Source organism: Littorina saxatilis, linkage group LG11 (assembly GCF_037325665.1).
Source record: "Littorina saxatilis isolate snail1 linkage group LG11, US_GU_Lsax_2.0, whole genome shotgun sequence".
Classification (NCBI taxonomy): Eukaryota; Metazoa; Mollusca; class Gastropoda; order Littorinimorpha; family Littorinidae; genus Littorina; species Littorina saxatilis.
The window spans coordinates 2,922,445-2,949,116 of NC_090255.1; the positions used below are offsets into that span (position 1 = coordinate 2,922,445).

At 42.0% G+C, this 26,672-nt stretch overlaps 1 protein-coding gene across 1 annotated transcript; it reads left to right on the top strand.

Annotated features, from left to right (window-relative positions):
* The first annotated feature begins 2,585 nt into the window (after positions 1-2,585).
* LOC138980776 (uncharacterized) lies at positions 2,586-26,672 on the top strand. Its single transcript, XM_070353672.1, has 10 exons — positions 2,586-3,342; positions 3,509-3,813; positions 4,614-4,632; positions 8,731-8,850; positions 10,162-10,320; positions 20,028-20,232; positions 23,349-23,466; positions 24,106-24,217; positions 25,623-25,663; positions 26,432-26,672. The coding sequence occupies exons 1-10, from the start codon at positions 2,610-2,612 to the stop codon at positions 26,525-26,527; spliced, it is 1,908 nt and encodes a 635-aa protein (XP_070209773.1). The 5' UTR covers positions 2,586-2,609; the 3' UTR covers positions 26,528-26,672.

Consider the following 26,672-nt stretch of genomic DNA (forward strand, 5'->3'; position numbering starts at 1 on the left):
TGATGACAGAGGGAGCCACTGCAAGCCTCTGAGCCACTTGCCTGGCAGCAACACTGTCTTGTAGCCATCCTATTGCCCTTCCTCTATCCAAATCGCTCAGTTTTCTTCGTGGGGGCATGTTGCTACTGTGCATAATTGTGTCAGCGTGTCAACCTTTAAACACAAGCTGGTGAGCGATGTTCATAGCCAGGACCCTGTTGTACCACGTGCATCACAACCTTTTGCCCTGGCATGAGTTCCGCAAATTTCATGGGGCTATAAAATAAAAACCTTTTTCTTCCAAAATGCAGAAGCTTTTCAGAAGTCCCACAAAGGGAAATAACTCTGCCTGCCAAACAAAATTCTAGGTCAAGACTCATTGTTCATTTTTTTAATTCCAACACATTAATCTTTTAATTATTATGTCAATGTTTAATTTTTTGGCAATTTTTCATAATTAGATCCGTTTTTTTCAACCGATCCTTAACCTTTTTTGAAGAGTGTACGTACGTAATCAAAATAAAGTGTGTCGTTCACGTCTTCCACGCAACCTCTATATTCACAATCTACACGCATGCGTCAAACAAGAGTCATCCAGTCGGCATCAGCCACGTTCGCTTGAAACCAAACATCTGTGATTATAAACACACCAGGCGCAGGACCAGATTTCAACACAGCCTCTCGGACTGAACTACAGACAGCACCAGTTACATCATCTAACATTTGAATCAGACGTAAAAACATTCTCACAACTTAAGACGTGAATTCTTCTTTCTAATTCGTGTTGAAGACAGACAGAGTCGCTGCCGCTTTGTGATCGTTGCAAAATGCTGAAATTGACTTTACTTTGTCTGCTTTTCGTTTCGCTCTGGGCTGAAGTTAGCCCTCGGAGTGTGATACCATTGAGAGAAAAAGAAAGCACCCATGAGCTTAAAACCCATACATGTACATGTACAACTGACCCCGAGAAAGAAAAGAACCCTGGAGGTAAAACTGACCCCGAGAAAGAAAAGAACACTGGAGGTAAAACATACCCCGAGAAAGAAAAGAACACTGGAGGTAAAACTGACCCCGAGAAAGAAAAGAACACTGGAGGTAAAACTGACCCCGAGAAAGAAAAGAACACTGGAGGTAAAACTGACCCCGTGAAAGAAAAGAACACTGGAGGTAAAACTGACCCCAAGAAAGAAATGAACACTGGAGGTAAAACTGACCCCGTAAAAGAAAAGAACACTGAAGGTAAAACTGACCCCGTGAAAGAAAAGAACACTGAAGGTAAAACTGACCCCGTGAAAGAAATGAACACTGAAGGTAAAACTGACCCCGAGATAGAAATGAACACTGGAGGTAAAACTGACCCCGAGAAAGAAAAGAACCCTGAGGGTAAAACTGACCCCGAGAAAGAAAAGAACACTGGAGGTAACACTGACCCCGAGAAAGAAAAGATCACTGGAGGTAAAACTGACCCAGAGAAAGAAAAGAACACTGGAGGTAAAACTGACCCCGTGAAAGAAAAGAACACTGAGGGTAAAACTGACCCCGAGAAAGAAAAGAACACTGGAGGTAAAACTGACCCCGAGAAAGAAAAGAACACTGGATGTGAAACTGACCCCGAGAAAGAAAAGAACACTGGAGGTAAAACTGACCCTGAGAAAGAAATGAACACTGGAGGTAAAACTGACCCCAAGAAAGAAATGAACACTGGAGGTAAAACTGACCCCGAGAAAGAAAAGAACACTGGAGGTAAAACTGACCCCAAGAAAGAAATGAACACTGGAGGTAAAACTGACCCCGAGAAAGAAAAGAACACTGGAGGTAAAACTGACCCCGTGAAAGAAAAGAACACTGGAGGTAAAACTGACCCCAAGAAAGAAATGAACACTGGAGGTAAAACTGACCCCGAGAAAGAAAAGAACACTGGAGGTAGAACTGACTCCAAGAAAGAAATGAACACTGGAGGTAAAACTGACCCCGAGAAAGAAATGAACACTGGAGGTAAAACTGACCCCGTGAAAGAAAAGAACACTGGAGGTAAAACTGACCCCAAGAAAGAAATGAACACTGGAGGTAAAACTGACCCCGAGAAAGAAATGAACACTGGAGGTAAAACTGACCCCGAGAAAGAAAAGAACACTGGAGGTAAAACATACCACGAGAAAGAAAAGAACACTGGAGGTAAAACTGACCCCGAGAAAGAAAAGAACACTGGAGGTAAAACTGACCCCGAGAAAGAAATTAACACTGGAGGTAAAACTGACCCCGAGAAAGAAAAGAACACTGGAGGTAAAACTGACCCCGAGAAAGAAAAGAACACTGGAGGTAAAACTGACCCTGAGAAAGAAATGAACACTGGAGGTAAAACTGACCCCAAGAAAGAAATGAACACTGGAGGTAAAACTGACCCCGAGAAAGAAATGAACACTGGAGGTAAAACTGACCCCGAGAAAGAAAAGAACACTGGAGGTAAAACTGACCCCAAGAAAGAAATGAACACTGGAGGTAAAACTGACCCCGAGAAAGAAATGAACACTGGAGGTAAAACTGACCCCGTGAAAGAAAAGAACACTGGAGGTAAAACTGACCCCAAGAAAGAAATGAACACTGGAGGTAAAACTGACCCCAAGAAAGAAATGAACACTGGAGGTAAAACTGACCCCGAGAAAGGAAAGAACACTGGAGGTAAAACATACCCCAAGAAAGAAAAAAACACTGGAGGTAAAACTGACCCCGAGAAAGGAAAGAACACTGGAGGTAAAACATACCCCAAGAAAGAAAAGAACACTGGAGGTAAAACTGACCCCGAGAAAGGAAAGAACACTGGAGGTAAAACATACCCCAAGAAAGAAAAGAACACTGGAGGTAAAACTGACCCCGAGAAAGGAAAGAACACTGGAGGTAAAACTGACCCCGAGAAAGGAAAGAACACTGGAGGTAAAACTGACCCCGAGAAAGGAAAGAACACTGGAGGTAAAACTGACCCCGAGAAAGGAAAGAACACTGGAGGTAAAACTGACCCCAAGAAAGAAAAGATAACTGGAGGTAAAACATACCCCAAGAAAGAAAAGAACACTGGAGGTAAAACATACCCCAAGAAAGGAAAGAACACTGGAGGTAAAACTGACCCCGAGAAAGAAAAGAACACTGGAGGTAAAACTGACCCCGAGAAAGGAAAGAACACTGGAGGTAAAACTGACCCCGAGAAAGAAAAGAACACTGGAGGTAAAACATACCACGAGAAAGAAAAGAACACTGGAGGTAAAACTGACCCAGAGAAAGAAAAGAACACTGGAGGTAAAACTGACCCCGAGAAAGAAAAGAACACTGGAGGTAAAACTGACCCCGAGAAAGAAAAGATAACTGGAGGTAAAACTGATTCCGTATGATCTTTACCTTTCTTTCTTTCTTTCTTTCTTTCTTTCTTTTTTAGTTTTTTTCTTTTATTCTTTTTTTCTTTTGTGTCTCTTTCTTTTATTCTCTATTTCTTCTTACTTAATTGCTTGCTGAATGAGAAAGCCACTGTTTTTTGAAGGCGACATGGCGATATACCCAGAAGCTGGCTTTGACGGTGGCGATGGCTGTCTTGCCAAAATGAAATGTGCGATGGACAAACTGCCAGAGGGCTCGGACATTATGTCCGTCAGACTGTACCACGAGACGGCAAGGAACCAGACCAGGATCCACACACTTCTGGCCGAGGCAGATGACCAGTCCAAGATGATGTTTCGTGATCATGTCCAGATGTCCAACGCCGGGGCTTTTTTTACTAAGAACCTGGCGCCAGTGTGTTTGGGGACGGTTTCCTGTATGGATACCACAACCTACTTCATTTACCCGGTATGCTGTTGTTGTTGTTGTTGTTGTTGTTGTTGTTGTTGTTGTTGTTGTTGTTGTTGTTGTTGTTGTTGTTGTTGTTGTTGTTGTTGTTGTTGTTGTTGTTGTTGTTGTTGTTGTTGTTGTTGTTGTTGTTGTTGTTGTTGTTGTTGTTGTTGTTGTTGTTGTTGTTGTTGTTGTTGTTGTTGTTGTTGTTGTTGTTGTTGTTGTTGTTGTTGTTGTTGTTGTTGTTGTTGTTGTTGTTGTTGTTGTTGTTGTTGTTGTTGTTGTTGTTGTTGTTGTTGTTGTTGTTGTTGTTGTTGTTGTTGTTGTTGTTGTTGTTGTTGTTGTTGTTGTTGTTGTTGTTGTTGTTGTTGTTGTGGTGGTGGTGGTGGTGGTGGTGGTGGTGGTGGTGGGGGAGGTGGTGGTGGTGGTGGTGCTACTGCTGCTGCAGCTGATGATGATGGTGATGATGATGATGATGATAATGATGATGATAATGATGATGATAATGATGATGATAATGATGATGATAATGATGAAGATAAGGAGGAGGAGGAGGATTAGGACGAGGAGGAGGACGAGGAAGTGGAGGAGGGGGAAGAGGAGAAGAAGGAGGAGTGTCGTTGTTGTTGTTATCCTTTTTTTCTAGACATTTCACCCAATAGCAACGAAAGTACAAGTACAAGGGCGTATGGACCGAGTGACTTTTTTGTTTGATCAGATCCAACATAGGCATGCATAAACATGCAACATTGGGGTCTAATCCAGATGTAGCTTGACAATACGTTAATATTTTTGTTTTGTTTTTTGCTTGTGAACAGGTCCAAGAGAAGAACCTGGGTGAATATATGTGCGAGACCCGAGTAAGGAAAGGGAAGCAAACGTTGCTCTACGTGGGTAGAACTACCCTCGCTTTTGATAGCTGCTGTAAAGCCTGCCCATACTGCAGCACGCAAGGTGATTGACTGACTGATTGATTGATTGATTGATTGATTGATTGATTGATTGATTGATTGATTGATTGATTGATTGATTGATCGAGCGATCGAGCGATCGGTCGGTCAATCGGTCGATCGATTGATTTTTTTTTTTATTTTTTAAACATAAGTTTATTTTAACAAAGGTTACAATCATGACATGTATACAAAGTTCACAGAAACAGCAACAAGCTAGAAGCTTATAGTGGTGTTCCTGCATGACATTACAACATAAGGCGGTAACGGGTGAAAAATTTGTCTCAATAAACCAAATCTATTAATAACGTAATGAACGTTGCATAATGATTATAAAGAAAGACAGTAAAGGAAGGAAGGAGGGAAAGAAGATGAATAAAAGAAGAGGGATGGGTAGGAGATGTGCAGAAGTTTAAGTTGTTGTCCGGCTTGTAGAGCATTTATTCTGACTTACCCAAAGCGGCCTGAACGTTCAATGAACGAGTGTACGGTGGAAAAAAATTTCCTGTTCAAATCTAAAGAATACTGTCTGTCTCCGTTTAAAAGGTGGGGGAGGTGAATTGTGTGATTAGGGAGGGTATGTATAGTTTCTTGACGTGCTTCGCGATAATTTGGACAATCGAATATGAAGTGTTGTACGGATTCGGACGGGAATCCACAGTCACAAGATGCATCTGTAGCAACGTGACGTCTCACTAGATCGTTATTGAGATCACTTATATATAACCTGAGCTTACAGTGAATTATTTGTGACATGCGATCTCCAGAATAAAAATAACACGGCGGACTTAAATCGTTTTTTGACAAAAAGTGCTTAAATTCACTTAGGGAATCACTAAGTTTTATATAGTCTGGTAAAGAATTCCAGAGTTGTGTAGTAGATGGGAGAAATGAGTTTCTATATAATTCAGTTTTAAACGATGGAACTTTCCTGTCTAGAGGTCTGCGCCGGTGATATGGGTTATTAGTTGATATCAATGGTGGCAATATCGCTAATAAGTAGTTTGGCACCTTGCGGTGAACGATCTTGTGAAATAATATCAATTTATGACGTTTTCGCCTCTCTAGTAATGAAATAAAGCCTGACTCATCGTACAATTTTTGATGGCTTGTACCGCGGACTGCTCCAACAATGGTTCGAATTGCATCTAAGTGAATACTTTCGAGCTCGGTGGCTAACTCCTTAGGGCAGTTGTCCCAGAGAACATCAGCATAATCAAAATGTGGCAATATGAAGGATTTATACATTGTTTCTAAAGCTTTTCTGCCTAGTCTATATTTATAAGATCGTAAGCAAGCTACTAGCGTACGGCATTTTGCTATAACAGATTTAATATGTAACTCCCACTTACCGTTATTCTGAATAATAATACCAAGATGTTTATGACTTTCAGTTTCTTGTAAAATTGTGCCACCGAAGTTCAAAGGGATGTAATCTGGATTCCTTTTCCTGCTTATATTCAGAAGTTTTGTTTTACTTTGATTAAATTTAACTTTCCACTGACTAGCCCACTGGTCGATTTTTTCAAGATCTGAGTTAAAAATATCTGTTCGCATCTGAGAATTTTCCAGGCTTAAATACATACTTGTATCGTCGGCAAACAGTTTAATAATGGATTCAACGTTATCAACTATGTCGTTAATGTAAACCAGAAAAAGGAGAGGTCCTAGAATAGAGCCTTGTGGAACGCCTGTTTGCACAGGTAAGTAGCTAGACATACTTCCTTTAAGCACCACTGCTTGTTTTCGATCAGTTAAATAGTTTTGCAACCAATTAAACATCTGACCTCGAATCCCTAGTGCAAATAACTTTCTCAAAAGACCTTTGTGCCAGACTCTGTCAAATGCTTTGGAAATGTCGAAAAAGATTGTCTGGACAGTAATGCTGTCGTCGAGTGACTTGCAAAAGTCGTTATATAGGCATGTTAACTGGTACACAGTGGAGTCACCGGGAATAAAACCAGACTGGGAAGGTGTGATTATGTTATTCGATACAAAATAATCAAACACATGTTTCTGAACACATTTTTCAAGGACTTTACCTACGCAGCTTAAGAGTGAGATGGGACGATAATTTGAACAGTCTCCTTTATCCCCCTTTTTAAATATCGGTGTTATGTGTGCTGTTTTCCATATGCTTGGAAATACGCCCTCATTTAATGATCTTGTAAATAAAATAGATAGAGGTTCTGCTATTATAGGTAAACTTGCAATAAGAATCTTATTATGAATTTTATCAGGCCCGACAGCTTTAGATGTATCAAGACTTTCTATTACACTTTTCACTTCTTCAGAAGTCACGACCATATCGTCGACAAAAAAATCAGCATTATCTATATCGGGAACATTATCGTCTGTGTCGTTTATTTCTGATTGTTTAACAAAAGACATATTAAATAATTCAGCCTTTTCCTGGTCTTCAAAATAGGTTTTACAATCAACTGTTAGTGGCGGGATTTCGTTTTGGTCTGAGCCTTTCTTTGCCATAAACCTGTTAACTAACTTCCACCACTGCTTCTGACCAAATTTCTTTGGATCAGATACGGACCGGTCAAGTTCCTCTAAATATTGTTTCTTTCGCGTTCGAATAGCATCTGTGTATTGGTTCCTTATCTTACGAAAGAGTTCCCAAGCTTGTGGTGTGTCTACATGCACAGCAATAGTATGAATAAATCTTTTTCGGTCTTTTAATTTCAAAATATATGATGTGATCCAGGGTGTGTCTCCCTCCCGAATGGTGACTTCCTTGACAGGCAAGCAGGTTTTCACGATCGAATACAACTGCTCCGAAAAAAGAGAAGCTGCGGTATGAATATCTTCTAAAGTCACTATGTTTGACCAATCAATTTTCTGTAACTCAACTATTAACTTTTGACCGTCTAGTTTGCTATAATCTAAAATCGTTCTTTTTGAGTGTGATCTTTTCTTCAAATGATGCTTTAAATAAACGACTGGTACGGAGTGATCACTACAAATGGGAGGAATAACTTCTACTTTATCAACAATGTCAGTGCTTGGGGTAATAATCAGGTCGATACAGGTGGACGTATCTTCAGTTATCCGTGTGGGACTTGTAACTAGTTGCTTTAAGCTATTCAGATACAAAATGTCTGTGAGTTGCTTTGGTGGGTTGTCATTAAAATCGGAATTAAAATCACCAAGAATTATAAATTTGTGAGGGGTGGCCATAACTTGTTTAATAGAAGAATCGATCAGTTGCCAATAAGCAACAGGGGCACTAGGAGGCCGGTAAAACGAGCCTATCAATATAGTTTCTTGATTCAATTTGGTTTCGATCCATGTGGCTTCAAGGTTAGGAATCAAAAGATCTGTTCTCTCTTTACAGCATAAGTAATCTTTAACATATATTGCCACACCACCGTGTGCTCCGTCTGGTCTGTCTCTCCGCACAAGTGGATGGAAACCATTAATATTAAATTGGTCTTGCATCTTACCAGCAGGTAACCAAGTCTCAGATAAAGTTACTATGTCAAAATCTCTAATTTCACTTTCCACAATATCAAGTTTGTTCCTCAAACTTCTGGTGTTTAAGTGTGCTACTATAAGTTCACCTTTTTCTAACGGAGAAACTGGTCCCGGATTTGGATTAATGTCCCCACATAACATCAGTTTCAAGACTAAAAAAACTAATATTACAAAACAAAACAGCGTACTTATGGGAATCGAGCGTACTTCACGGTTGCTAGTATTTACTGAGTCCTTTTCAGAGTTATTTTGTCGCGATTCGTTGGGACTGTAACTATAGACGAAGTGTAGAGACCATAATACAATAGCTAAGTTCACACCATTTCCTCTTCTAACAACTATGGCTATTGCTATACAAGCATCAAGAACATTGTAAAATAATACTTTCTGTGAGAGAGTTGCCGCCTTGGAACAGAAACCACCGATTCTAGCCCTGGAAGTTAGAAAATCAACAGGCATTTAGGTAATGGCATCTCTGAAGTACATGCTTAAAATCCAGGGCCGAAACGGTGGTACTCTACCCCACGCCGAACAACGGGAAAAGTGGCTGCACAAGGGACAGAGGCTAGCTCTCACATAGCCTCTGGGGAAACAGAGCATGACTTTATACAGAACACAAGTAAGAAGGAGAGTAAGGAAGAATAAAGAATAAATGTGTTTTCAAGACAAAGTAAAGTAAATGGATACGAAGGTGATATGATTATCGGGTAAGTGAATAGGTCACACGGATGGCTGTGAAGACATTCTACGTCAAATACACAATATTGCATGTGTTATACAGCAGGGTGAAATATGAGTAGCATTTGAATTAGGCACAGCTATGTACATTATTTTGAGTATTAAAGTATTAAAGTATTAACACAAGAGTTGGACGATGTGGTGTAAGTTAAGTTGATGTAGCCGGTACGATCATGAAAAATGAGAAGGTAAAACGAAGTGACCATGGCAAGGGTGAAGACATATAAACAAAAGTATTATGCATTCACTATAAGACTATACATACTTGTATTACAACGATGTTGACAAAGCTTTGGATACATTACATGTTAACAGTGGTTTGACACGGCAAAGTCGAATCTAAGTATTTAAAGCAATGAAAAGATTCGCACGCGGGCATGCGTCGAAACACGACACTTATCCCCGGTCGTTCACATGCACACACACAACTCAATCGCACACAGACATACACACTCACACACACACACACACACACACACACACACACACATACACACACACACACATACACACACGTACACATACCCACGCACACATAACACTACCCCCACCCAATCATCCACGCACACACGCACACAAACGCGCGTGCGCGCACACACGCTCCACCCCCACAAACACACACAAACGTACACACGCTGGCACTCACACACACTCACAAACACACACACGTATCCACTCACACTCGGCGCACGTACACATACTATACGTATCATCAGTTCCGATATATGGGGTGCGCATACACTTGTACCATAAAGCAAGACTGGTGACAGTTCAGTTTCTTGGCACAGTGGCACGTACTAACGCGTGGTCAGAGTGGAGAATGCGCGCTCTATACACTGGCCTGGGCAGATGAGGGGAGTGGGGGAGGGGTTACAGGTATGATTCACAGGCACATGCACGTTGACTATGAGATCGATTGATTGATTGATTGGTTGATTTATATGCTGGATTATTCATCTGTTGATTAAGTTGTTTTGTTGTTGATTGGTTTTCTGATGAATTGATTTGTTGATTGATTGATTGGTTAATTGATTGATTGATTGATTGATTGATTTATTTATTGATCGTTTGACTGATTGATTGACTGATTGATTGATTAATTAATTGATAGATGTTTTTATTGATTTGGATTGACTACAGAACAAACCACAAGACCTATCTCTTTTTTCCTTTCCGTGTGTGTTGTGGACAGTGGGCGGGGTGTGGGAAAATTTTGGTAACTGGTCACCGGAGCAGTGCAAGGGATGTGTACAGGAGCGTCGACCCGAACGTTGTCTGACCAAACACTGCAAAGGTCCAGCACCCGTCCAGAGACGTCGCTGCTCTCAGGACGGAGTGTGCGACGAGACAGGTATGCTTCATATATGGACACTCTTTGTAATTTTTCACATACATATATAATTAATTGGCGTCTCGCAGAATTACACACCCCTGAGGAAGGCCTGGCAACAGGTCGAACATTATTTTGGGCTGCCACTTGAAATTCTTTTTTTGGCTTTTCTTTTCCTTTCGAACTCTCGACCTCGAGACTTCGTGTCTGATGTCCTAACCACTAGGCTACTGCGCCAATTGAGAAAAAGAAGGAAAAACATTGATATGAATTCATGTTATGTTATTCTTGAAGCAGCATGATTTATATCTCTATCCGCCCACTGTTCAGAAGTGAATACATGTATAACTATTTCTGTGATGTCTGTTTTCAACTGCACAGAGCTTTGGTGAGATTCAATTACTGTTCTTGTAATTTTTCTTGCATGTTGTGAAAAGATATATCGCAGCTATTTGCATGGCGCGAATGTCGTGTAGTATGACGGTGTAAACATGTACTGCGATTCCGTGAAACATGTTTGCAAGTAAAGGCAAATTTAAACGGCAATTTTTACGTTTTTGCAACGCATGAATGGTAATTCAAGCGTAGAATGATATACAATTATCATTTTTTTCTATTTTTGACAACACTGGTGGAGTGGCCTAGCGGTTAAGACATCGGCCCCGACATTTCGAGGCCCCGAGGCCTTGAGTTCGAATCCCTGCCAAGTCATTTATTTTTTCTGCTCGAACCTTCTTGACAAGTTTGCCCAGCTCTGAGAGAGCAAACCGGATGTTACCTCTGCAAAATTCAAGCGTTGACTAAAGCTCTCAAGGTCATACACGCCGTATAGATGGGGTTTCGGGTAGTGTTTGCTTTATAGAATTCTGTACATGATTTTCCGCCATATCTTGTCAGACTCGAAGCCCCGGATAGTCATAAATAGACCACAGATTTAACCTGTTGAAAGATGTCAGAATTTTTGTTCCAACCTGATTTTAGGTAACGCCGGTGAAATAATCTGTGTTTTAAGGAACCTTCTATGTTTTACTGTTATCCTTCTTAAATGATTGTGAAGCAAAGAAAGAAAGAAAGAAAGAAAGAAACAAACAAACAAACAAAAACAACAACACACATTTACGGTAAGACCCTGCACATGTGCGTACACCTCGTGACTCTTACAAAAACATGTCCACATAGTACATCATGATGGCACACTGTCATTGTCATTTTCATTGTCATTGTCATTGTCATTGTCATTTTCATTGTCACTGTCATTGTCATTGTCACTGTCACTGTCATTGTCATTGTCATTGTCATTGTCACTGTCATTGTCATTGTCATTGTCATTGTCATTGTCATTGTCATTGTCATTGTGCTTGCCCTTGAGTAGCTGTAAGATTTTGTGATGGCTTATATAAATTCTGGAGGATGTAATTTTGGTGCTATAAAGAACCGACGCGCTCACAAAACAAAACGAACACTAGAATTGGAACATTAATTAAAGTTTATTGTGAATATGTCGATGTCATAGTAATTCGGAATCAGCTCATAATATCAATATATAAAAGGCTAAACATAAATCTATGGAGAGGCTAAGTAACCTATATAGGAGCGTGGCGGAAAAACTAATCTAAGTTTAGAAAGCGAATTAAAGCTAAAATGTGAAGTAGAAAGAACTAGCTTAGTGAGAGTGCAGAACAGTAGAGTGTGAAGCGTGGAGCATGGAGCGAGAAGCGCGGAGCGGTGAGCGAGAAGCGCGGAGCGGTGAGCGAGAAGCGCGGAGCGGTGGAAACTGATAGAAAAGAAAAAACTAAACTTAGAATTCGAAACATCAAACTAAACATCAAAGGTGTCCTAAAAACATAAACATCAAAGGTGTCCTAAAAACATAAACATCAAAGGTGTCCTAAAAACATAAACATCAAAGATGGACGACAAAATGGCGGCCGAAACAAGATGGCGGCAAATCAATAAAAAATCACCAAGACAAAAATATGTTAGAAAAACCCTACATAGAATAAACGTAGGACACAGAAACGGAAAGAAGACAAAGAAACGGACAGAAGACACAGAGACGGAAAGAAGACAAAGAAACGGACAGAAGACACAGAAACGGACAGAAGACAAAGAAACGGACAGAAAGTCATAACAAACAAAGATTCAAAACGAAAATTACACGAATTCGGTAAATAAAAGAAACATAGTCAGAAATGGATACTCGCCTTTGACAGCATCAATAATCTAAAACAGACTCAAGGCGAGCAACTGAACCTGAACTACAAAATAACTTAAAACAAAACTGGAGGCTGGCAGAAAACACTGGGCCCCGGAACAGAGCAAAAAAATCTATCTATCCTAAAACATCTTGTTCCGTGAACGGCTTCCCAGTAAGTGACGACGAATACAGGCTATCCACCACAGAGGTGAACTAAAAATTACTGCGCGTTCCTACAATATTACTGTTGCAAAACATGCGTCCCGTGCTCTCCGGGGAAAAACTCCATAGGCTGTCCAGCGTGAGCCATACAGGCACATGAAATTAATATCAGAAAAACGCCGGCCACACTACCTTGTTTATAAATTAGTTCGTTACAATATTTAACGTCATTAAAACAAAACAAAGTTCGTACCAGGACGCTCATACTTAAAAAAGAAAACTAGAGGATAAAGAGCGAGCTAGACCCGCACGCGAACCTACAGAGGTGGCTGCAAAATGGGAACAAATAGGGACAAAAGTGAAATAAGATAATAAAAGTGAAAGAACAAAAAGGGAAAGCCACCACCACGGAAAGTCGCATGCGAGTCAAGCTAGAAGCAAGACTAAAAAACACAAGCAAAACAAAAAGAATCTAAATACACAGAAGGCTCCTTAGCAGGGGCATTCACATTCCCCCCTCGAAGACATCTTAGTCTTTACAAAAGTCGACATAAAAAAACAAAAATCATCGAATACATACGTGGTTCAAAAACAAAATCCGAAACATTACAGAATCCTTTGGCATTATCCAAAACGTAGCTGTTCGAAACGCACTCTCATACGTGGTTCAAAATACAAAAATCCGAAACGTTACAGAATCCTTTTGGCATTGTCCAAAACGTAGCTGTTCGAAACGCACTCTCTATGAGTCTCAATCTAAAAAATCACACGTGTTCTTTCAACAAATGTAACATCATATTTCGTCGGTCCGTCACTGTCAACATATCGTGTCAACATTATTCTTACACCTTTACATAACCCGCAACTCAGTATGAAAGACTGTAGTCGCAACCTACAAAAGAATACAAAAGAAAAACATCTTCAGTCTTCTTAATCATAAGCACAGGCATCCGCACGCGGGAAGGACTAAACAAACCGATTCATTAAGCGCTTGCCTCTGCCAAGAGCTTTCGTTCCAAAATGCGGAACCAAAAACATATATATGGAGAGAAACCACAAAGTCACAAAAAAAAATATTTGCATTAAGACGAAATTTTCTCCCCAAATCAAAACAGCGCCACCTGTCAAAAAAGCGAACGGATTACGTCAGACCAAAACATGCACAAACGGTCTGTCGAAAACAGTAAAGTTCACTGGGAAAGTCATTGAGTGTCCGGGTCTGCCTTCACCAGCACGGTCAGCTTAGAGATGGGGCGCCAGTAGTAGAAAGTGGAATGGCTCGTCTTCGAGGTGACCTTGACAGTCTTCAGCTTGCAGGTTCGCACGAGTCCATCGTCGCTGGGGCGAACCTCCGTCACGAGTCCAAGAGGCCAATCTGCTCTGCATACGGCTTCGTCACGTAGCACGACGACATCTCCGACAGCAACGTTACGTTGGGGAAGGAGCCACTTTCTTGTTCGTCGTGGTCTTCTTCGTTGTGGTCTGGTCAAAATCCTTTCCATGACATGGAGAGGGTCGGAGATTCTGGGTTCGGCGAGTGTCGTGCGATATACGGAAGCGACTGATTCACCTTCGTACTCGCTGAGACAATGTTCTGTTAGAGACACGTGCATCACGTCATGGACAGACTGTTTTGGCGACACTTGTCCCAGTATCGTCCAACCCAACGGTGTGAGAACGGCGTATGGGTCTCCCTTGATGACTCTCTCTGGCATGAATAGCTCTGCATGATCGTAGCCAATCAACAACCCGGGAGTGCAGCCTTCGAGCAACGGGGGAATCTCGCTGGCAATATGACTCAAATGCTTGATGTTACGAGCAGTCTCTGATGTTGGTATGTTCTCAGTGTCATTGGTGAGATGGTCCGTCGTGTAGAGCGTTTTCAGGTTGTGGGAAACATTGGAGTTGAGGGCCTTGACACACAATCCGGTCACTCTCTGACATTCGATATGAGTGTTCTGAGAAGTCATAGTGTTCAGCCTCAATGACGCTGGCTCGGAATGAGTGTTCAGCTTGTCACTCAAAGATTCAGTAACGAAGGAGATGCAAGACATGGTGTCAAGCAGCGCGTATGTCGTATGCTCTACCGTGGGATTCTCCTTCGTCGAAACTCTGACCGGAACAATCATGGTAGCTCTGACTGGTCTGTCCGACTTGTTGGTTGTCGCGAATGCTGATCCAGAGGCAGAAACACGGGCATCTTGACTGATACAGACAAACCTTGAAGAATCTGGCGGTCCCCGGGCATTCCGTTGCTGATTGGGCATCTTCTTCCTGTAGCTGGGCGCTCCATGCAGCATAGTGAGATGTGGGCCTTGGCACTTGTCGCATATCGCCCTGGTAGTGCAGTCTACACTTCTATGGTCAGTCTTTCTGGCACAGGAAAAGCACAAGGACGCTTCGTACATGAAGTGTTTCCTGTCCTCAACGGGAATCTCATCGAACCTCTGGCATCTGAGTAGAGGATGAGAAGAAGAGCTGGTCGGAAAACGAACGGCACAAAAGGGACAGACTTCGTCGCAGTTCGTATTCAGGACAGTTTTCGCGTGATGCCCACAAAGACATTTGTCACACTCTTGACCTGCAGATGTAGTAGAACAATCCGTACTGTACGATGTTTTCTTGGGGACTGCTGAACTGGCGGTCTGTGAGGTGGAAGAGGCGGCAGATTTGCTGGAGGAGAAAAGGGGCTCGCAAAGGATGTCTGCCTCTGTCTTGATGAAAGCTGACAACTCCTCAAAGGTAGGGTAGCGTTTCTTCTCGTTCTTGGTCTTGTTTACTTTCCGCACCCAGTTTCTCACCAACCAATCTGGAAGCTTGCTCATGAGTGTCTTGTGATAGGCTTGGTCTTCCAGATTCTGTAGCTGGCCTATCACTCGGCTCGCCACAAGGCATTGTCCAAGAAAGTCCGAGAAGGCGCGGAGGGCTTGTCCATCTTTGGGTTTGATTACCGGCCATACATCTAGTTTCTCTCGGAAGGCTCTGGCAACGACGAAAGAACTGCCGAACCTTTCCTCCAACGTCTGAAGGGCCTGCTGATAGGCCTGGGCATCCCTGATCAGAAAGAGTCCCTTGACCGCATCCTTCGCCGGACCGTCCAAGTACTTCTCCAAGTAGAGGAGCTTTTCCTCTGCAGAAACGCCCTGCCGCTCAATCAAAAGAGTGAATGAGGACCTCCAGAGAGGGTACGTCAAAGGATCTCCTGAAAACGTAGTGGGCTCCTGCGTCGGTAACCTGTTGATCAGGAGAGCCTCAGCTAGAGTACGAGCTAGGGCAGAACCCTCGGAGAGCGCTGGTTGACCTTGCATCTGAGGAAGGTATGCATCTTGCCCGTAGTAGACGTCTGAAGGGCTCGTGACCGGAGCCTCTTGAAAACCATGCTGTGTGTAGTCCGTGTCAGGAGCAAAGCTTGCAGCGTGGTCATATTGCTGCGTTTGCATGGGAGGATGCATGACAGAAGGCCCATATGCAAAGCTTGGCACATAGGTCGGAGACTCTCGGGAGGTCATGGCAGGAAAAGGACCAGGGAAAGGCCCGGGAAAAGGTCTCGCTGATGGATTGAGGGATTTGTGAGGGAAACGGGAAGGCGCGTAGATCTGGCGAGGACGATCTTCGTGGCTTGGAATCTCAGCTTTGACAAACTGAGGCCGAAAGGAGGTCGCGAATTGGCCTCCGACTCTTGTCGTCATCGTGGTGGCTGTAGTCATCGTCGTAGTGGTAGGAGCCGTGGCTGTGACCGCTGCTGGAAGTGGGTGAAAAGCGGAGACAGGTTGGGCAAGGGTCCTGGAGATGCCTCGAAGAGTGTCGCGGATATCCTCGGCGGCCGACTGGAGATGCGAAGGGGCATAAGCCCTGACCTCCGTGGGCTGCTGAAGTGGCGGGAGTCCAGGCTTGGCTGCCGCAGGCTGATGTTGCCCAGAGACGAGGGTGTTGGCTGCCGGCTGGTGACGCGGGCGGGCGTAGGTGTCGGCTGTCGCAGGCTTATATGTATCTTGTGTGTGCTGTGTGTGCCTATCATACCCTACCGCCACATCTCCTATGCTCTCTATGTGTGTACCTACATGCAGGGGGTTGTGAGTACCTAGGTACCTATCAATGGGGCTGTCACGAGGTAGTTGGGGCATGAATCTTTCTCTAGCCCTTTGCTGGTCTTCTATGTCAGTTTTAATGATCTTAAAAACGTCATGCTCTTCTTGCATCTTGCCTTCTCTCTCCACCCTCTCTAGTGCAGCCTTAACTTCCTTTTCTTTTTTCTTCAAAGCTAACCTTTCATCTTGAGCTTCTCTCTCTAAACGAGCACACTCTCTTTCCAACTCTCTTTCCATCTCTGCCTTCTTCTCAGCAGCCAAAGCTATAGACCTCTCCAACTCTCTTTCCAACTCTGCCTTCTTCTCTGCTGCCAAAGCTTTAGACCTAGAAGCCTTCTCCTCTAAAAGCAAAAGAGTCTCTTCTTGTCTAGCCCTTTCATCTGCGACCATTTGCTGGGACTTAAATCTCGCTGCGCTAACCGCCAAAGAAGCATCTAGAGAAACCTCTCTAGCACCTCCAGAAGCGACTGTGGAAGTCAAGTCCGAGCTGGAGGCGTACGGGTCTAACTTGGGAAAGAGTCTGTGATATTGTTCTTTGAGCGTCTCCGTTTGCATGTGCATATCGCTCAGATCCTCTTCTATAGCTACATCACTTTCAGCCACTTGACAAAGCCTCGAGTTCGCTACATTTAGCTCGTCTAGGTGCTCACAGAGGGTTATTTTACGAGCTTTAAGGGCTCTTCTTTTGTGTGGTGTCTCCCTAAAGGCTGTGCACAACTCGCTGATCATATTCTTATGAGCTCGGCTTATGGCCCAGTACTTGTCTGACAGTTCCCTCACCTCAGCATTAAGTCTAGCCCTAACAATGGCGGGGCCTCTTTCTTCTCTACTTCGCTGAGCGAGATGCTCTGCACTTGCAGCCTGTTGGGAGGGCTCAGTTCCTAAACCTTCCTGTGTAGGAGAATGTTCAGCTTGAGAGGGAAAGTTATCTGAATTCAAAGTGTCTTGGGTCTGAGTGGGTTCAGCTAGAGTCTCTCCCTGAGCGCCATCACGGTCGCCTTCATTCTTACGACTATCAGTGTCCGAAGCAAAATGTTCATCCCTCTCTACCTTCAAAGTGTAAGGGGATAGCTCGGCACTCTCATGAGAAGGTAATTTCTCATCCATACTTTAAGTCAAGTGAAAACGTAGAGGTTAACAAAGACTTGCGAAATATAGAGAAACAAAATTCAAAACGGCACACCTCGGGTCACTCACTAGAGGGGAAGAAAATACGAAGTACGAAGTGTGCAATGCTATGGTCAACAAACCTAAAATAATGCCTAAGTTGCTCTGCTCTGGGCCCGACAAAAATAAATTAAAATATTGTTCGCTAGATACGAAACACAGTTCCTTTAAGACAAAAGGTTCATGATCTCTTCACAAGATTCGTAAGGATAAGAAGTTCAAAAGTCAGTGGCCCTAATCACAGGCCTACAAAAGTTCATAAAGTTCTTTCTCGAAAACAATCCAAAATGTTCCAAAAAATATCAAAGTTTCCACTGTGCTTGCCCTTGAGTAGCTGTAAGATTTTGTGATGGCTTATATAAATTCTGGAGGATGTAATTTTGGTGCTATAAAGAACCGACGCGCTCACAAAACAAAACGAACACTAGAATTGGAACATTAATTAAAGTTTATTGTGAATATGTCGATGTCATAGTAATTCGGAATCAGCTCATAATATCAATATATAAAAGGCTAAACATAAATCTATGGAGAGGCTAAGTAACCTATATAGGAGCGTGGCGGAAAAACTAATCTAAGTTTAGAAAGCGAATTAAAGCTAAAATGTGAAGTAGAAAGAACTAGCTTAGTGAGAGTGCAGAACAGTAGAGTGTGAAGCGTGGAGCATGGAGCGAGAAGCGCGGAGCGGTGAGCGAGAAGCGCGGAGCGGTGAGCGAGAAGCGCGGAGCGGTGGAAACTGATAGAAAAGAAAAAACTAAACTTAGAATTCGAAACATCAAACTAAACATCAAAGGTGTCCTAAAAACATAAACATCAAAGGTGTCCTAAAAACATAAACATCAAAGGTGTCCTAAAAACATAAACATCAAAGATGGACGACAAAATGGCGGCCGAAACAAGATGGCGGCAAATCAATAAAAAATCACCAAGACAAAAATATGTTAGAAAACCCCTACATAGAATAAACGTAGGACACAGAAACGGAAAGAAGACAAAGAAACGGACAGAAGACACAGAGACGGAAAGAAGACAAAGAAACGGACAGAAGACACAGAAACGGACAGAAGACAAAGAAACGGACAGAAAGTCATAACAAACAAAGATTCAAAACGAAAATTACACGAATTCGGTAAATAAAAGAAACATAGTCAGAAATGGATACTCGCCTTTGACAGCATCAAAAATCTAAAACAGACTCAAGGCGAGCAACTGAACCTGAACTACAAAATAACTTAAAACAAAACTGGAGGCTGGCAGAAAACACTGGGCCCCGGAACAGAGCAAAAAAATCTATCTATCCTAAAACATCTTGTTCCGTGAACGGCTTCCCAGTAAGTGACGACGAATACAGGCTATCCACCACAGAGGTGAACTAAAAATTACTGCGCGTTACTACAATATTACTGTTGCAAAACATGCGTCCCGTGCTCTCCGGGGAAAAACTCCATAGGCTGTCCAGCGTGAGCCATACAGGCACATGAAATTAATATCAGAAAAACGCCGGCCACACTACCTTGTTTATAAATTAGTTCGTTACAATATTTAACGTCATTAAAACAAAACAAAGTTCGTACCAGGACGCTCATACTTAAAAAAGAAAACTAGAGGATAAAGAGCGAGCTAGACCCGCACGCGAACCTACAGAGGTGGCTGCAAAATGGGAACAAATAGGGACAAAAGTGAAATAAGATAATAAAAGTGAAAGAACAAAAAGGGAAAGCCACCACCACGGAAAGTCGCATGCGAGTCAAGCTAGAAGCAAGACTAAAAAACACAAGCAAAACAAAAAGAATCTAAATACACAGAAGGCTCCTTAGCAGGGGCATTCACAGTCATTGTCATTGTCATTGTCATTGTCATTGTCATTGTCATTGTCATTGTCATTGTCATTGTCACTGTCATTGTCATTGTCATTGTCACTGTCACTGTCATTGTCATTGTCATTGTCACTGTCATTGTCATTGTCATTGTCACTGTCATTGTCACTGTCATTGTCATTGTCACTGTCACTGTCACTGTCATTGTCATTGTAATTGTCATTGCCATTGTCACAGCTGTCATTGTCATTGTCATTGCCATTGTCACTGTCATTGTCATTGTCATTTTCATTTCAGTTCGGATCAACATCCACACGGAAAGTGTCAACGCGGATCGTTGTCGCGCCAAGATACAGTGCAAGGTTCCTTATCATGTCACGTCTGTGCAGCTGTTTTACGTGTGGGGGCCCACGAAGGCTGTATGGTCGACAGGCTACACGGATGTCGATTACACGGGGAGCATTCTTCTAGCGGAGGCGACGGCGGGGGTCAACGGAGGAAGGTATGATATCAGACACACGCGGCTGTATGCAGGACGTCAGCCGGACTTGTTTATCTCACACCAACTCCATACCGACTATTCCCCTCCCTTCCAAAGTGCTGCTAATCGAACTTTGGACCCCGTATTCTACCCATGGAATCTAATTCGTGGTGGAAAATGGTATTTTGACTTCGACATTTGCTTCATAATTATCAGAATTTCTCTGTTCTCATGGAAGGGACGTAACCACACGGTGCGTTTGCGAATAAATCAAATGTTGGAGTAAAATCTATCGAATTTCATCCCAAGTCTGCTTTACTTACAAGACCTAGATTATGCTTTTCTCTAATTGTGACCCTCCACCACGAAATGAGTCGCATGTCACCTCGCGCGGTTCTGCGCTAGGCTTAATATAAGTCCGGGGAGTGTCTGGTAACAGTGTGAGGGTCACCTTAGTCACAGGCTTATAACTCAAACAGTTTTCGCTCTTTTCTAAAACGGTTTTCACCACTGGATAGAGCATGAAAACCTCTTTAGGAAAATGTAAAAATATGAAAATCATGCAAAGGTGACATGCGACTCATTCCGTGGTGGAGGGTCACAATTGTACCCCTTCAAATTGGCGGGGAGGCATTCAGTCTGGAGTTTATCTTGGCAGAAGCGCGGCTGACGTCCTACCTATAGCCGCATGTTTTGCAGACCCTATCGAAATGTCAAACTCTCGCAAACTTCAAAGCAAAGCAAAGCATGTGGTACGGCTTTATCGCGAGATCTGCGAAGGCCGATAGCCGAAGTTCTAGTGGTATTCGAAGCATAACAGAGAGTATGTCTCGCGTATATCTCGCGAGAACCGCTCAGATGCCGAACAGGACTGTAATAATTATGCTTTGACGAGGCGACCGTGACGTGGAGAGCATTGGGCTTAGACATGGCTTTCATCTTTGTTTTGTGGAATGGAAAACATGAAAGCTCATCACATACATTATGAAATACAGCAATTTGTATTGATTTTATTAATTTAACACCTTCTCTATCTGCTGGGTGTTTGTGTTTATTGCATGGGGTTAAAGCCTGTCTGTGCGTTTTGTTATTTGACCCTGGTTGTTCTCTCGCTCTGTCCCGTCATTCCTTCTATTTCTTTTGAGCCCTGAATATCACTGGCAGTTTTAAAGTTTGTATGAAGCACGAATCAGGAATAAGTTATTCAAATAAGGAAGTCAACACAAATACACTTTTATGCTCTTTATCTAACCAAAATGCCTGCATGCTTTAAATGTATGAAGGCGCCCCCACCCCCCCCCCCCCCCCATCCAAACACTCCTACACGAATTGTTTTTGGTTTTTTTCTCTTGAAACGTAACATTCCTAGGTCGAGGATTGACTATTCAAGGAAGGTTGCGTTGCATATTCCAAGAGAATGTTGTTAAAGCCCTATTCCGCCTCCGGCTTCCTTTTTTTCAAACTTTCAAAACTTCGAATAGTACTGATCTTGTCTTGATGAAAAAAGAATTATTTTCATGATTTAAGAATGTTTGTGTTACAAGCTGTCAATTTAGTATTGGAGGGCACCTAGGATGTTCTCTAGCAGTAAGTGTTTAAACAAAAGGATTGTTGTACTGTGTGTAAAAGCCTGACAGTATATGTTACCAGAAACTAATGGTTTACGGGAGGCTTACTGAGGCTTTAATCGTAAGGGTTATAATGACTCATACAGATTTCCAGATAAAGTTGTTTATAATAAAGGTTATAATGTCACATACAGATTCACAGAGCAGGTTGTTAATAATAAAGGTTATAATGTCACATACAGATTCACAGAGAAGGTTGTTAATGATAAGGGTTATAATGTCACATACAGATTCACCGAGAAGGTTGTTAATGATAAGGGTTATAATGTCACATACAGATTCACCGAGAAGGTTTTTAATGATAAGGGTTATAATGTCACATGCAGATTCACAGAGAAGGTTGTCAATGATAAGGGTTATAATGTTACATACAGATTCACCGAGAAGGTTGTTAATGATAAGGGTTATAATGTCACATACAGATTCACAGAGAAGGTTGTTAATGATAAGGGTTATAATGTCACATACAGATTCACAGAGAAGGTTGTTAATGATAAGGGTTATAATGTCACATACAGATTCACAGAGAAGGTTATTAATGATAAGGGTTATAATGTCACATACAGATTCACAGAGAAAGTTGTTTATAATAAAGGTTATAATGTCACATACAGATTCACAGAGAAGGTTGTTAATGATAAGGGTTATAATGTCACATACAGATTCACAGAGAAGGTTGTTAATGATAAGGGTTATAATGTCACATACAGATTCACAGAGAAGGTTGTTAATGATAAGGGATATATTGTCACATACAGATTCACAGAGAAGGTTGTTAATGATAAGGGTTATAATGTCACATACCAGGGTCGGACCCAGGGGGGGGTTCCATGGGTTCCGGAACCCCCCCCCCCCCCTGGAAAAAGCATGTACCTTGCTTTGAGTGTTTTTTTTTTTTTTTTTTTTTTTTTTAATGTTGTGTGTGTCTCTAACAAATTTTATTCAATGTGAAATCCGATGAGAAAAAGGTACCCCCCCCCCCCCACAATGCTGCTCTTAACCCTCAAAACAAGGCCCAGAATGCACCAGATTGCACAGATTTTAACCGTTTTTCAAACATTTTCCGGGGGAGCATGCCCCCGGACCCCCCCTAGTTCGCGCGCTTGCTTTGCAGGCGCGCGCTTGTGGCTTCGCTACTTCGCTGATTTGCCCCCCCCCCCCAAAAAAGGAGGAACCCCCCCCCTTACAACTCATTTGGTCCGGCCCTGCATACAGATTCACAGAGAAGGTTGTTAATGATAAGGGTTATAATATCACTCTATATAGATTCACAGAGATGGTCGTTAATCATAAGGGTTCAACTGTCACATACAGATTCACAGAGAAGGTCGTTATTACTAAGGGTTATAATGTCAATCTATACAGATTCACAAAGAAGGTTGTTAATGATAAGGATTATAATGTCACATACAGATTCACAGAGAAGGTTGTTAATGATAAGGATTATAATGTCACATACAGATTCACAGAGAAGGTTGTTAATGATAAGGATTATAATGTCACATACAGATTCACAGAGAAGGCTGTTAATCCTTACGGGGGAGTCGACCCGGACATTCCCAGCGATCCTCAGCTGTGTTCCTGCACGGACAACTGCAGGGAATACTACACCTACACTTTAGACACTGTAAGGGGGCTGACGCTTGAAGACTTGTGTGTGTGTGTGTGTATGTGTGTGTGTCTGTGTTAGTGTGTGTGTGTGTGTGTGTGTCTGTGTCTGTGTTAGTGTGTGTATGTGTGTCTGTGTTAGTGTGTGTGTGTATGTGTGTGTGTTTGTGTGTATGTGTGGGTGTGTGTATGTGTGGGTGTGTGTATGTGTGTGTGTGTGTATGTGTGTGTGTGTGTGTGTGTGTGTGTGTGTGTGTGTGTGTCTGTGTTAGTGTGTGTGTGTCTGTGTGTGTCTGTGTTAGTGTGTGTGTGTGTATGTGTTAGTGTGTGTGTGTGTGTGTATGTGTATGTATGTGTTAGTGTGTGTGTATGTGTTAGTGTGTGTGTATGTATGTGTTAGTGTGTGTGTATGTGTTAGTGTGTGTGTGAGTGTGTGTGTGTGTGTGTGTGTGTGTGTGTGTGTGTGTGTGCGCGCGCGTGTATGTTAGAATCAAAAGGAGCGTAGGAGGGAAAAATAATGTCGTTTCTGTTGTTGTTGATGCTGTCGTTGTTGAAGTTGTTGTTGATGGTGGTGGTGGTGATGGAGGTGCTACTTCTGCTGCTGCCATAGCCGTTATTCTAAGACCACAACCTGTTTGGAATTGCTTTCTGTTGGAAGGTCAACCCGGGCAACGTAGGTGATTATGCATGTGTCATACAACCTGGCTCTGTTGACTTCGACTACGCGGCCAGGCTGAGTTTCAGTGACGACTGCCCAAGGCCAAGCAACGGTGAGTGACCACATCAGTGTGTATGTCGTGCCCAATTCATGAAATTGCCGAATTCGCGGAATCTCCACATTTTTGCTCTACTCTCTCTCTCTCTCCAAAACACTTCTTGAATCTTCACTCGAGAAATATCTTTTTTTACAATCCCATTTTGTCAAATATTGATTATGCATCCACTGTATGGGATTGTGCAAGTGCTAATGCATGCTTTGAAACCTTTAGCTAGTCTCCACAGAAGAGCAGTTAAGCTTATTGTGTTACAAAATCACACTGCTTCAGAATCTGATTATAAAAATGTGGAAGTATTACCATTTCAACAAAGATTAATGTATAATAAAGGTGTTATAATGCATACAGTGATGTCAGGGTATGCACTTGAGACATTACGTGATCATTTCATTTTGAATTATAACAGGCTAAAAATCATAACACCGACTCCAAGTATTGGCCTTTTCAAATCAAGCATTCTTTATTCGGGTGCGGTCCTATGAAACTTACTGACAATTTATCTTAAACATAAAACAAACACATACCGCTTAAAAAAACATTATATGTCACACATAATGCAACTAAACAAGTGCTATATGGTTTATCATTTCATTTAACATGTATGTACATGTAAAACAAAATATAATACAATGCAGATCTAAATCAAGTTATGTTTAACATTTACACTTTTTATCATTGACAATTGTATTTAAAATGCAGTACGACAATTATTTTCACATTTATATATCTGTATATATATATATATACCGTTATAATGTGTTAAGTTTATTGTGATAGTTCTTTGATTATATTGTTTTCTGTTCCTATTGACCCTATCTTAGGGCAAGGGCTGGATGTAAAAAAGCATATATATTCTTGCTTATCTATTATCCTCGATAATAACGATGTTGTCTTGTCTTGTCTTCTCTCTCTCTCTCTCTCTCTCTCTCTCTCTCTCTCTCTCTCTCTCTCTCTCTCTCTCTCTCTCTCTCTCTCTCTCTCTCTCTCTCTCTCTCTCTCTCTCTCTCTCTCTCTCTCTCTTTTTTTTATTTTTATTTTGTTATACTTTTCCCTGCATAATTTTGTTTTATTTGATTTTTTGTTTAAATGTTTTCATTCTTCATATTTGTTCTTTGTTTCATGTGTGTTTTTTGTAGGGACTAGCTGTAAGAAAGGACCATATGGACCTAATGCTACCATCCCTCTGTAATAAAGTTTTCGAGTTCGAGTTCTCTCTCTCTGTCTCTGTCTCTGTCTCTGTCTCTCTCTCTCTCTCTCTCTCTCTCTCTCTCTCTCTCTCTCTCTCTCTCTCTCCTTTAGCATGCTGAAGTATGTTCAGTGAACCGTGTCTTGTCGAGTTGAAGTGTCATCAGACAGGAATTGTCTCTTGCCTAATTAGCAGTGTTTACTCCATTTGCAGAAACTGTCAGGGAAGAGAACTGCGAACAAAACTGCTTGAAGGTAATTATCTTATCGTCACATATACAGACAGACAAACACACCATTAAACAGACACACAAACAAAGAACAACAAGCCTCGTGAACCTATTCTAATACATTTAGTGATTGTTTCGGCCTGAAACAAAAAAGATCAACACATGAAAACCAGTCATCGCGGAGATGAATTGAGTCAATATTTTACTAGCGAAACCCACAGACCGCCATTGAGTCTATTACTGACATTTTAATATTTTATTAATAATTATGGGAACTCTAAAAAAAAACACTAAATGTTTACTTTTTAAGCTCACACAATGACAATCATTTTTAATCGAAACGTGTTTGTATGCGTGTGTGTGTGTGTGTATGTGTGTGTGTGTGCGTGTGTGTGTGTGTGTGTGTATGTATGTGTGTGTGTGTGTATATATCTGTGTGTGCGTGTGTGTGTGTGTATGTGTGTGTAAGTGTGTGTAAGTGTGTGTGTATGTGTGTGTAAGTGTGTGTGTGTGCGTATGTGTGTGTGTGTGTGTGTGTGTGTGTTTGTGTGTGTATGTGTATGTGCGTGTGTGTGTGTGTGTAAGTGTATGTGTGTGTGTGTAAGTGTGTGTGTATGTGTGTGTATGTGTGTGTTTGTGTGTGTATGTAGGTGATGTGCGTGTGTGTGTGATCAACATGTTTGAACTTAGACAGTACTACGGGATTGTATTTTAGCTTGGAAGGTTGAATATGAATTGATTCGTTTGCTTATTGCATTTGTGGTTGCATCCTGTTTTGCGATGTTTGTTTCAGACGTACATGGTGGAAGGCCACGAGAAGTACATCAAGTACTACTGCCACAAACTTTGCGAGGTGGACGAGGAGGTCAAGGAGTCAGGGTCGGCCTGAAACATGTGACTCGCGATCTGCACACATTATAATATGTTGATCAGAACAGAATATTACGTTTGTCAAAATATCACCTGATCCAATTTGCATGTTCTTCAACGTTGATGCTTCTTGTCTTATTAAATTTTGCTGCAGTTGAATTTCA

Bases quoted from the DNA above. Each gene is read 5' to 3' on its own strand.
- LOC138980776 (XM_070353672.1), top strand. From the start codon at position 2,610: ATGAACACTGGAGGTAAAACTGACCCCGAGAAAGGAAAGAACACTGGA. The intron at 10,321-20,027 runs GTATGCTTCATA...TTTTCATTTCAG, and splicing joins CGGAGTGTGCGACGAGACAG to TTCGGATCAACATCCACACG. The intron at 25,664-26,431 runs GTAATTATCTTA...TGTTTGTTTCAG, and splicing joins GCGAACAAAACTGCTTGAAG to ACGTACATGGTGGAAGGCCA.